The 12,422-nt window shown below is 44.7% G+C and overlaps 1 protein-coding gene across 2 annotated transcripts in view; it reads right to left on the bottom strand.

Moving 5' to 3' along the window:
* Nucleotides 1–745: 745 nt before the first annotated feature.
* The window catches only part of LOC121570009 (neuropilin-1a), a 92,562-nt gene continuing 80,885 nt past the window's right edge, over nucleotides 746–12,422 (bottom strand). Inside the window, exons 10-19 of one of the 2 annotated variants that reach the window (XM_041881450.1) lie at nucleotides 11,016–11,191; nucleotides 10,543–10,698; nucleotides 8,984–9,128; nucleotides 6,053–6,160; nucleotides 5,061–5,108; nucleotides 3,439–3,582; nucleotides 2,967–3,244; nucleotides 2,589–2,685; nucleotides 2,227–2,280; nucleotides 746–1,886 (exon numbers count right to left, since the gene is read on the bottom strand). In XM_041881450.1, coding sequence (XP_041737384.1) covers nucleotides 1,585–1,886; nucleotides 2,227–2,280; nucleotides 2,589–2,685; nucleotides 2,967–3,244; nucleotides 3,439–3,582; nucleotides 5,061–5,108; nucleotides 6,053–6,160; nucleotides 8,984–9,128; nucleotides 10,543–10,698; nucleotides 11,016–11,191 — 1,508 coding nt within the window. In that variant the 3' untranslated portion in view covers nucleotides 746–1,584. The remainder of the gene's footprint in view (nucleotides 1,887–2,226; nucleotides 2,281–2,588; nucleotides 2,686–2,966; nucleotides 3,245–3,438; nucleotides 3,583–5,060; nucleotides 5,109–6,052; nucleotides 6,161–8,983; nucleotides 9,129–10,542; nucleotides 10,699–11,015; nucleotides 11,192–12,422) is intronic. The other variant, XM_041881452.1, reaches the window with a different exon arrangement.

Below are 12,422 nucleotides of genomic sequence, written 5' to 3'. Positions count from 1 at the left end.
TGCTACACGTTACACATAAACCTTACGGCACGACTAGGCCGTAGTAGTGTAAAGTATGTGACAATACAATACAAACTGTGTTATAGTTATGATCATGAGCATCTAGCCTGCAGTATGAATGCGATAGCACCGTTGATATAACTCAGTATGTGTAACCCTCCAACCCTCAGTATATCTCATTAGTGAGGATTTAGATGTTGGATGACAAAGTGCATGGTCGTAAAAGTTAGCACTTTTTTGTAGGACAATCCACAGATGAATGTAGCTGGAGATAACTAGCCACTGGTCAACTCCATGTAGCTAAAGCAAAGCAAAATTTATTTTTTGGTATGCTGGCAGACAGACATTCTACATATCTTCCTCCACTGCTGCCGTTGATATGAGAGATGACAGGCCCTGTGACCACAGAATGATATGGGGTGTGTGGCTGCCATGTGTTAATTAGTGTATAGAAGTTAATAACATGAATACAACTGTTTTCTTTTTTCATTTTGTGTTTATGGTAACTTCTTCTTCGTCCTCCCCGGGGTGCCATGAAGTGGATTGCATCTAGAAAATGTAGAACAAGAACATATCTTTTTTGAATGTGCACCGGCCTATCTTCACACAGCACACAGAGCCTGCTCGAAATGAAACAATAAAACCAAAACACTTCACTCTTCACAACAACAGACAGATGATTAGATTTACAACACACAACCCATTGGAAAAAGGGATACTGCAGCTTTTTTTCTTTTTTTTTCTTAAAAATAATTAAAATATATTAAAACGTATATACAATTATATGTGGGTCTGGGACAGAGAGAGAAAAGCGCCATGGATGAATTGGATCCTGTTTTGCAGACTTGATTATTAGCTCATTTAAAGCCCCTGCTTCAGATGTCACAACGTTGTCAGAACGTAAGAAATGTAAAAACTCAAAAAATCAACAGAAGAGGCCAACAAATATGTATTAAAGGCACTGTCAGAACCATCTACTGTCAAGGGGCACAATCTTTACCTTTAACCTCTGACCCACACCTGTAGACAGGGGCAGAGGTCAGGGGGGCAGGGGGGCAGGGGGCACACCCTGCCGCTACTCCACCATGGTGCAGTATGACCAACAACATTGTCAGTTATGGTTAATTTTGGGTTTTGATACTTCTCCTTCAACACAAACATTTCTTTGATTTAAAATAATTATAATAACAAAAAGGTTTCTTCCTCACAGAAAATGATAAATTCTTTAAATATTATGATAATTCAATTGGTCTCAACACCAGCATCATATTGTAAAAATGAATGAAAATCAAATAGAACAATTTAAATAATAATCTAAACATCTGTACATATTTTTTCCTCCTGTTTTTTATTTTGTACACAGTGTCCCCTACTGGTAGGTTCCCATTACTGCAGCTCCTGAGAAAAGCAATGGATCAGTCACAACCTCCTATTGGTTCCTGAACCTGGGCCTCCTCCAATGAGAGGCCTCCCGCAGTCCCTTTAACCCCAGCCACTCATTGAGTCTTGGCTATGCCTACAGTCTTGTGCACGCTCATGGCGTGCTGCACTCCCCACACACACATCTCACTTCCCCCTTCCCATTCACGCCTCTGTGTATGAGTTCTGTGAGTTGAGTTTGTCCTTCTTTAGCTTGACTCCGTCCACAAGCTCAAAGTTATAGTTCTCCAGAGCGGATAAGTTCCTGTTGGACATGTGGCCATGTGAGCAGGCACAGTAGAGGACTACCCCACAGATGGCCCCCAGGAAGACCCCCAGGGCACTCATAGCGATAATGGTGATGAGGATGGGGTCCAGTGTCTGCAGCATGTTGCCTGCCCCACCACTGACACCATTGAGGATCTCATTGTTCTCCATGATGTCAGGGAGGTCTGTGATGTCCACAACTACAGGAGAGAAGAAGAAGAGGGTGAGTAGACATGCGTTATGTGAGCTATATGGACAACATTAATCTGATTTTCAACCATCGCACTATTCAGGGAAATCTACAGCTTTGTAGATAGCTGTTGCATATGTTTGGACAATGCTTGTTATTATTTTTCCAACACTGAATCCCTAACCTTTGTGTTACAGAGTAGAGAGAGAGAGAGAGGTAGAGGGTGTGCAGATGGACGTATTAGTGAAATCTACTGTATTGGTAATACATTTCATCATAAGTATGTTACTCTGTTTTACAACACTCAACCCCATAGACGTTTTGTATTAATATGTAATATGGTGACATACTGATTTCATTAAATCGGTCTTCAGGCAGCATGGTCTCTGTGGGAACATCAGGATCTATTGAAAATGACAGGACGAGTCAGTTACAAAAGTCCTTCCCTACAGCACAATAGTAGAAAAATCAGCTCACTCTTTACATTGAACATGACATAGAGGGACAATTATCCGGACACAGATTAAGCCTAATCCTGGACAAAGAAACACTTTCAATGGCGAATCTCCATTGAGTTAGATTTTTTGTCCAGGACGTCGCTTAATCTGTGTCTGGGAAACCATCCCTAAATGTCAGGCCTGTACACACTGGTGTCCTTAGGTCACTGGTTCAAATCCAGCTCGAAAGATCAATGTAGCAAAGTGACACTTACCCTTGCAGTCAGCCATGTTCAGATTGTCCAGGATCTTGATATCATCCACAGCAATGTCACCCCAGCTCTTTCTCTCCACCAACCCTTCAATCACCACCTGGGAGAGAGAGAACAGTTATTATGATTTTTTACCTGTATTTAACAACCTTTTAACAAGCCTAGAACAACCTCTCAGCAACTCATTTCACAATTCTAACTTTATCACCTCGCCAATCACTAAGTAGCACTAATCAAACAAAACGAATCAAACAAAACTGGCCCTGCAATTCAAACATGTTGTATTTATACACGTCAAACATAGTTGTAATGTATATGATACTACATTGATCTGTCCAAGCTTATAGTTCAGTGTATGGAGACTCTCTCTCCATACCATACCTGATAGGGTTTACTGGAGTGCGGCACCAGCACGCGTCCCTCTCTCCAGCGGTTGCCCTGGTGACCGCTGACGGTCCACAGCAGTATGTCAGCCATGCCGTCGACCGTCTCCTTCCTTTGTTTGATGTGCAGCGTGCCAATGTGCGAGCCGAACATGTGGTACCAGAACGACACGCACAAGTCAGACTGACCGGCTGTCACCACCGGACTGACCAGCCTAGCAACCTCAGTTTCCTGGGCGCCCGTCGCTAGGGTGTAGATGAAGTTACCGGATCCGCCTGAAGAGGGAAATTATAAAGTTGGAATAGCCAATGAGAAAAGGGGTAGGTGATGACATCACTCTTCAGCTAAAATAGTGGTGGGGAAACAAATCATCTAGTGACAACCCTTGGTTTTGACAGTTTGTACACTGGACATAAATGACGTATACTGTTATCATTAGCTTCTGTTGTTGTTGCTGTTGTGTCTGTACCTGTGTGGTCCATGTTGGGTCCGGTGTTGAGCGTGGGCGTGCCGCTGGACTGTATCTGCCATCTGAAGACGCTGTCCTCTGAGGTCCAGTCGCAGAACGAGGGGTCGTTGGCCCAGCCAAAGTCACACGCAAACCACAGGAACGCTGCAGACAGGGGGACAGATCACAGGTCAGTGTGTCTCATAAAGATACATATAAATAGGGGCGGTTTCCTGGACACAGATAAAGCCTTGTCCTGGACAAAAACATTTTTTTAAATGGAGATTCTATTTAATTCTGTGGTGTGACAGGGGTCAGGGTAAGAACACAGACTGGTTGAAATAGACCATTGTTTCAACATGGTACTGGGAGATATACTCCGAGAGTATTTGTGATGAGCTGAGGGTCCAGTAGACTAGATTCAGTGAGTCTTGTGGAGGTGGATTATTTAGGTAAACCACTAGAGGGCAGCAGAGAACTGTGAAACTCAAATCTCAGAGGAAAGGGTAGATACGAAAAACAATGACAGAGAAAGGGAGAGAGAATTAGAGGATGGTAAATTCTTGACAGAATAGGGTGGTGGTGGTAGGAGGGGGATAGTGAAGAGACTCAATGCAGACTTTGCAAGGAGTGAGATGTTGAATAAATCCAGTTAATGATCTATTTTAATAAAAGGGCCTGTGAACGTGATATGGGTTCATAAAATAAAGTGTACAATGACAGTAAAGGGCTACATAGCAGGCGAGAGGAGAGAGACGGAGAGAGAGAGAGAGAGAGAGATTGTGTGTGTGTTTTCCTTCACAGCAGCCTACTGAGACAGAGCCCATTGGGCACAGACGTCAATTCAATGTCTGTTCTACTTTGGTTCAACGTAATTCCATTGAAATGATGTGGAAACAACATTGATTCAACCAGTGTGTGCCCAGTGTGAGGTCTTTATAATGAGCAGAGCAGAGCCCTGTTGGACTCTAAAGGCAGATATGGCTAATAGAAAGGACTCGCATTCCTGACACACAATCCCTCTATGGACACACACACACACACACACACACACACACACACACACACACACACACGTGTGAGAGCGGGGCGATGGGGAGCCTTGCTTTCTTATCAAATTGGATAAAGAAAGAGACTTCCAAAGAAGCAGCACAACAGAGATATGTTTAGGATGTCAGCTATGCCTCAGAAACCCTGTGTGTCTGTGTGCGTTGAGCACTAAGGCCCCAGCTCACCAAAGGATAAAAAATGTGAGCCAATATTCCCTAATAATATCTGGGTTTTAACTAGTTTCTGCAGGCACCAGAATATATTTACCCATTAAACACAAAGGATGGAATTCTCATGTGGAACCACATTTCAGGCACACAGAAACATTTTGTGAAGAAATTCCATTCCCAGTTAAGAGGGCTTTTAGTTTTTTCCATTCTAGGGAGGACTGAAGCAGGGATACTGACAAGCTCCCCGTAAAATGAGCAGCCCCACAGTTCACATCTGAGGAATACTAGAGAACACATTTTTCTTAAATGGTATCCACCCACACACAAATTCACCTCACAGGCGCACACATGCATTCAAAGCCACTCAAACACAAACAGTCACAAGAGTCTATACAGTACATTGATAATACAATGGATCCTAACCTGGGATGGTGTCCACCTCTGTCTTGCCCTCTGGCACTGTGGTTCCACCTGTCAGAACAACAATACAGTGGCAGCACAGTTAGCCTCGCCATAACACATAACAGCGTTAAATATACTGTATATATATGCCATTTAGCAGACGCTTTTATCCAAAGCGACTTACAGTCATGCATACATTTTACGTATGGATGGTCCCGGGAATCAAACCCACTACCCTTTTGTTACAAGCGCCATGCTCTACAAACTGAGTTAGGAGGAGGATGCTAATAACACATAACAGTGTAGCACAGTTAGCCTAGCTTCCTCTAGCTAAGAACACAATGTAGCTCAGTTAGCCTAGATAGCTTCCCTCTGGCGGACACTCGTCTGTGTTAAGGCTATACTTAAAAAGGAGCCTTGCTGACAGAAAGAGAAGCATCCTACACATTAGCATCCTCCTCCTTTATTCTGGTTCAAACGGATGCCCCCTCTCATTCTATCTCTCTTAACTCATACCAAACACTTCCACACTCCCTCTTTCACTACATACATTATAGGGCCAGGAGGGAGAGAACCAGAGTGACGCAGAGTGCCATGCACATCACTGATCGCTGGAGACTGCTGCTTTAAAATAGGGTTAGGAGGGATGAATAGCCATAAAGATAACTCTACGGCTAAGTCCCAAATGGCACCCTATTCCCTATATATTGACCTACTTTTAACCACAGCCCTAGGGGCCCTGGCCAAATGAAGTGCACTATGAAGGGAATAGGGTGGAATTTAGGACGTATCCATAAGGAACAGCAAGGTATAGCAAGGTTGAAGGCAGGGGCAGTAAGGCAGGTTATAATTAGGTTAGTGGGGAAAGAGGTCAGGCTAGAAAGAGAACACGGCTGTCTGTCTGTCTGCCTGTGTGTGTGAATATGTGTGTATGCTGGGTTAGTACAGTATATAGCGAGAGTAGGGGCAGAGAGGTAGGGGCGATAGCAGTCTCATGAGAGTGATGTTAGCACCTGTCACATCGTAGTCATCACCTGTTCCACTGTGGCAGCTGGCCTGGTCATCATCACACTCGTCTGACAGAGTGGTGGATGCCAGCATGGTGGGGAGGGGAGTGGGAGCTGCGGAGGAGAGAGAGAGAGAGAGAAAGAGAGAGAGAGAGAGGGCAAGAGAGTGAGAGAGAGGACACATGTTAAACTTGCATTCAGCTGCTCCTTTGTATGGTTTGCGGTACCACACTCACACGCACATACACACACATATACAAACACATACTGGGTTTCAATCACTGGGTTATTAACAGCCCTCCTTTTATAAGGATGCAGAGGGAGGTATAAATAGATATGTTGGATGGTGCATGGTGGATGCTGAGGCTTTAGGTTTAGGTGTGTGTCCCAAATGGTACCTTATTCCCTCTGTCGTGCAATACTTTTGACCAGGGCCAATAGGGCTCTCATCAAAAGTAGTGAACTTTGTAGGGAATAGAGTGCCATTTGGGACACAGTTTGGGTTTAGGCTGGATATGAGATGCATAGGGCCTGGGATTGGGCTGAAGGCTGGGCCCCACCCTGGCCTATCATTAGGGCCCGCTGGCCTTGTTGGATGTGGGCACGGCCCCAACTCTGTTCCACGTTCCGCTAACACACAGCCTGGATGTGTTTACCCTGACAGAGTAATGAGCGGGCTTCCCCTGGACAGAGGGAGGGAGGGAGGGAAGGAGGGAGCGAGAGTGAGAGAGAGCGAGCGAGAGGCAGAGAGGCCGAAGGAGAGAGAGAGGGAGAGGAAACAGTGCATGTGTAATCTAGAATTCCCCTCGCCCTCTGCTAGATGAATTATGAGTAACATCAACCTCTGTCAGACTCAGGGTGAAGAGGTCATTGACAGGTTCAGTGTTCTAGTTGGACACTTCCAGAGAAAAATATGGATTTAGCTTTACTCCCTGGGGTTAGTGGTGCGCAGGTCAGCTGTTTGTTCACCCGCCCGCAATTGCTAATAACCCATCCGCAACCGCCCGACTATGTGTGATAAAGTGAAAAACTGAGGCCCGCACCCAACCCTAACTCGCAAATATAGAAAATGCTCTATAGGCTACAGTCAAAGTCGGCAGAACGATTTTCTGACAGGGGGTGCGGGAATTTTTTTGGCCTGATTTAGATATGTTTCTGCTTATAATTTACGACATTTTGGTAGGCTATTTGTTAGTCAACTTGTCAATAATTAGATACATGAAGCTTCTATTCTGTAATTATATGTTGCCCTAGAAGACTAAATAAACCCTTACTCACCAGAATGATGTCATAGATCTATAGAATTGAATGCTTCAGTCTAGTTGACATCGGTAAAGTTCTCTCTGTCATCTTTCGTGGAGCAAAAACATTTAGGACTGGGAAGACAACCCAATAACGGAATAAAACGATTTTCTGTTCAAAATGTCCAAATGACATCAGTTTGACCGGTTGTAAGGGGAAAAGGCGGTGAAAATGACCCAAAATGTTTCTGATAAGATTTCAGTTCGGCTTCGATGCATTTTTATGTGGTTGAAATACTACCAGCTTTTATTATGCTTTTATGATGAAGACAGCACCTCTACAGATGGTATCTAACTGAGCATTGCATTCTCTCAAGATGCAGAAATAAATCAATCATATTTCTGTTCTAAAATCCAAATGTTGCCTATCATTTTACTGCAAGAAATGCTTAATTCTGCAGGAGTTAATATGATGGCTATGTGAGAGGTTATAGACCTACAGTCAGTGTCCAGATTTCAGTTTCCATTTAACCCATCTAAACAGTAGGCTACAGTTCCCTTGACATGCCATAGGCCTATTTGAAGTCCTGTCTTGTGACTGTCCAACTGGTAAAGCACCTCACAATCATCACACATAACATAGCTGGCACTGCTATCATCCTCTTTTACCCCTTCACCAAATCTTTTCCAAACATTACTTTTCTGGCCTTCCCATCTCTTTATTTTTTTAACTCTCCTTTCGCAGCCTAAAATAATGAAAGAAAAACCTAAATGTAGCCTATATAAATTGCACATGGATTTTTTAAGGTATTGTTTTCTCTTTCTTCAACATGCCCGTCACCCACCCACCCACCCTTCAGCCACACAATATTTAATGACCCTAAACCTGTCCGCCCCGCGGATATAACAGCGGGGACTGAGGGTTATAAGTCAACCCGCGCATCACTAGTGTGTGTGTGAGAGGGAGAACATATGTGTTTGTGTTTGAGTGTGTGGTGGCATTAACAGTGAAAACAAGCATTATCATCCTTTCTAAGGCCCCCGGTGGGACTCCATGTCTTACACAGGGCTGCGCTCGCTACAGCCTCCCTGAAATCCAATATGTAAATCCACTTAGGCCTGGCAGAGCATGTTCTCATAGCTGAGCTGGTTCTAGTCTAAATGAGCTTTCAGAGAGAGGGGGGAGAGAGGAGAGGGATAGAGAAAAGGAGATGAGAGGAGAGTTGGAGAGGGAAAGAGAGAGAGGGGGAGAAGGGGAGAGAAAGAAGAGGTAGAAAGCGAGAGAGAGGGAGAGAAAGGGGGAGAGGGAGAGAGCGAAGGGTGTGAGAGAGGCCCCAGAGAAAGGATGGAACAGGGACTAGAAGGGGCTTGCAGTAATCCTCAGGCCAGGTGGGGTTTCATTTGATCCCATGTGTAATGTGCATGAGTGGTCTTGCTTCAGGAAAAGCTTTGATGCAGCATGCATGGAGACAAGACAACTGTCCTCTCAGGGAGATAGTGGTGCCTAGTGGGCCTAGGACAGCTGTTGACTCCACAGGGGGAATAATCAGAAGCTTCTTTAAATACCCCCACCTCGACAAACACCATGCATTCAGCTCTAAAACTGTCATCACTCGGATGATAGAAGATGTACTGTGTGTGTGTGTGCCTACAATTAAAATGTGTGTGTGTGTGTAGGATTCCATTTGAGGCTTACCTTCGATCTCACAGCCCAGGAGCTCGAGTCGCAGGCCCATCCCAGCAGCGGTGGACCTCTCTGGGTAGACCCTGACATAGCGGGTCAGCAAGGGCTCCACAGTCCTCAGCTCTGGTGTATCGTAGTTCTGATTCCCCTCGAAAATCTGTGGAGAGAGAGGGAGACAGAGAGAGAGAGAAACAGAGGTAGAGAGAGGTAGAGAGATGTATTGTTATTTTTATAACCCTTTATTGGCACCATTTAGCTATTGTACATACAAAGCAAGAGAGATATAGAGCGAGACAGATACATTCAGAGAGAGATACAGAGAGATAAAAAAAGAGAGATACAGAGAGAGAGAGCGGAATATTACTGTCTGATAATGTCATTGCTCTGTCTGATATCTCTCTCCTATCACAGAGGCACAAAAGCATGCTTATTTCTTCCTTTTGAAAAGGAGCAGGGCTTGAGCAAGGCTGAGAGGGGGGAGAAAACAATGGAACATTGACCAGATTTTTCTGGCTGACATCTAAAGTGCTGTCAGTGGGACTGCAAACAAGAGCCCGGTGGCTACAACTAGCACCAGACGCCCAGCAGGACACAGCAGTCAAAGACAGACTTAGCTCTCTGCTCAGCCTCTGAAGTTCTCTACTTAGAGGAAAGAGAAAGTGAGAGGCTTGGGGCCCTTTCTTTGGTAATAACGTAGAGAAGAGGTACAATAGAGGAAAGGAGAGGGTTGATGCTGTCTCTCTCTGCTCAGCCTCTGAAGTTGTCTTCTGAAAGAAAGGGGGATTCTCTTTGGGAATAACAGAGGTAGACATAGAGGAGAGGACAGTATAGGAGAGGAGAGTGATGGAATGCAGTGGATTAATGGCCGTTAACACAGAAACAAGTCTTGTCTGTCTTTGATGCTCAGAGGTTCTTAGGGAAAAAGGGAGAGACGGAAAGAGAGAGGAAGAGAAAGGAGGGATATGTAGGACTGGTGGATATCGAGCCTCTCACTCCTTCATAAATCAACCATCAGGCCATCTGGAACACATTTATATCCTGTCGAAGGAGGTTGTAATTGAGGACGGGCTGTAGTGGTACTTCCTGGAAAGGTATGTGTGTGTGTGACACGGTCAAAACATATCGACGCCGGCAGATACATCTGGGGTCGTTTCTGCGTGTCAGATGCTCTCTATCAGCTCTGCTGCCTCTTCTCACCTCTCCTCTCTTGAGAAGAGCAGAACTCCACTGAAAGGCTTGAGCAACACCAGTAGAATATTAAGAGGAAGGACGCTAGGCAGCAGTAGCACTAGGAGAAGCATTACAGATGGTTATACTAATGTGCTATAGAGTACTACCCAAATGGACTCCGTAAATGATTCAACGGCCACAGGACAGGGATTGTGTGAAAACTTAATTAATGGATTATTACCTGTATCAATGTCACTGTATCTCTGTGGATGGTTTTCAGTTGAAAATATGAAGATCATTTTCCATTAGTTAGTCAACCAACCCCTATTTTTTGTCAACTCCTCAACATGGTAAACACAACAAACAAACAAACAACCAATCAAAACCGTCCTTCCTCTCACCTTTGGCTTGTTGCCATTAGCGTCCTGGACCATCTTCCAATCAGATCCATTGTTACTGTATCCCAGTCTGAACTTCTTCATGAACACCTTGTTCTCTCTGTGTTTCCCTCCCTGGATAATGAGTCCTCTCACCAGCTTCTCCTCCCCCAGATCCACCTGCAGATGAATGGAGATGAAATGCCTTATAAGCAGTTCATAGATATGCATGACAAGTCTTATAACGCATTATGACAGAATAATAATGCATTATACCTGTATGCCTTAAGTAAAGCATTACCAAACTGTTTATTTGTAATGTCATCATAATTCTGGCCAAATTCTTTGTACGTGGATGCAGAATATATTCTCAGAAAACTGACATTTCTTGTGATATGTTACTGTATATGAACCAATATATCATAACCATCAAACCATTCTCCAATTACAAAGAGATTAAAAACATAAGAAAAGTATATTATTGTAGGTGATCTAACCTGTAGCCACTCTGAGGTGAAGGGCTGGGGCTGGGGCAGCAGGGTCCACCCGGAGCGGCTGGTCAGCAGGCGGGCGTTCTCAGGTACCCAGCTCCGGTCAGTGTGGGACGAAGCTGTGATCTGGGCATCTGTGATCAGACCTGACACCATGCCAAGAATGCCCGAACATGGGTACTCTGAGAGTGTGAGAGTGAGAGGGAGAGAGAGGAGTTAGCAGAAGTCTTTAATTGAGCAAGAGGTGATTTGAGAGAGAACCAATAAATAATTTGTATCAGCAGCCAGAGAAGGTTGTTCTTCATGGTTTATGTGTTTATGGAGGGAAAGATAGGGATGAGGGGAATGATTGAGACAGTGAGTTATACTGATGAGTAGGGATGGTGTGAGAAACAGTTTCTGTGATGCCTCCACCTCTTTAGCCACTTCTCTCTCTCTCTCCCTCTCCCCCCCTCTCTCTCTCTCTCTCTCTCTCTCTCACACACACTCTACCTCTCTCCTGACGTCTTGCATACTAATCTCTCCGCCTGCAGTGATTGTCTCCCGGCAGCCAATTAAAACAATCCTCTCCTTCGGCGTTAGTTTCTACACCTATGCATTCTGGGAGAGATTTTCTTTCATCTCTAACCCCCTCCCTCCCTCTATCCCCGTTATCTCCCCTTTCCTTTTGTCTTTCTATACCTCCGCTCTCATTTAGCCCTGTGTTCTCATTGCTTTCATCCTGAATCTGCGCTAGTTCATTTTCACCCCCTTGAGAACCTTGTGCATTCTACCTTTAATTCTATGTTTCTTATGCCCTAACTGCATGCTGCCAGTACCGATTTCACTTTGAGCTGCGCCGTTTCGTTTGCTTGCAGAAATGTTCCCTCAATGAACCCACACACGCACATGCTGGCTGTCTTGTCTGTCTCCTGGCTGGCCGTCTCTTCTATTTCCTTCCACTTGATCAAAAGCGTCTGAGTCTGCAGTGACCTGCAGTAACCAATATCATCTTTACAATCTGCTCCCAGGGAGAGGGATAAAAGCAGTTACATTATTGGAAAGTCTGCATCTGTATCAAACTCAGTGTAACTCTGCCAACTCATCAGAAAAAGGCTTAATTTCAGTCCTGTCTCTGTCGTTATAGTTATCTAATGCAGCTCCTGTTCGAATCAGAGAATAAACTAGTCCAAATCAAATCAGAGAGAACTCCATGGTTCCTCAAGACAGGTCCAAACGCTCATTGGGAGATTTGTCATCCGTTTGAGGGTTCCCTTTCGTCACCTGCCAAGAGCCCTGTGAGTGTGATCTCTGATAGTGCCATGTCAGAGGGAGGCTAAGGCACTCCACTGTGGTGGCTCGCACTCTTGCTTTTTGAAGTGGATGGATAAGACAGAGTTAGAGGGGGGTTCCAGGGGGTTGGGAAGTTTGGGT

This window comes from Coregonus clupeaformis, chromosome 7 (assembly GCF_020615455.1).
Source record: "Coregonus clupeaformis isolate EN_2021a chromosome 7, ASM2061545v1, whole genome shotgun sequence".
Taxonomy (NCBI): domain Eukaryota; kingdom Metazoa; phylum Chordata; class Actinopteri; order Salmoniformes; family Salmonidae; genus Coregonus; species Coregonus clupeaformis.
The sequence above is the reverse complement of the archived record's forward strand: the minus strand, read 5'-3'. Positions and strand labels throughout refer to the sequence as shown.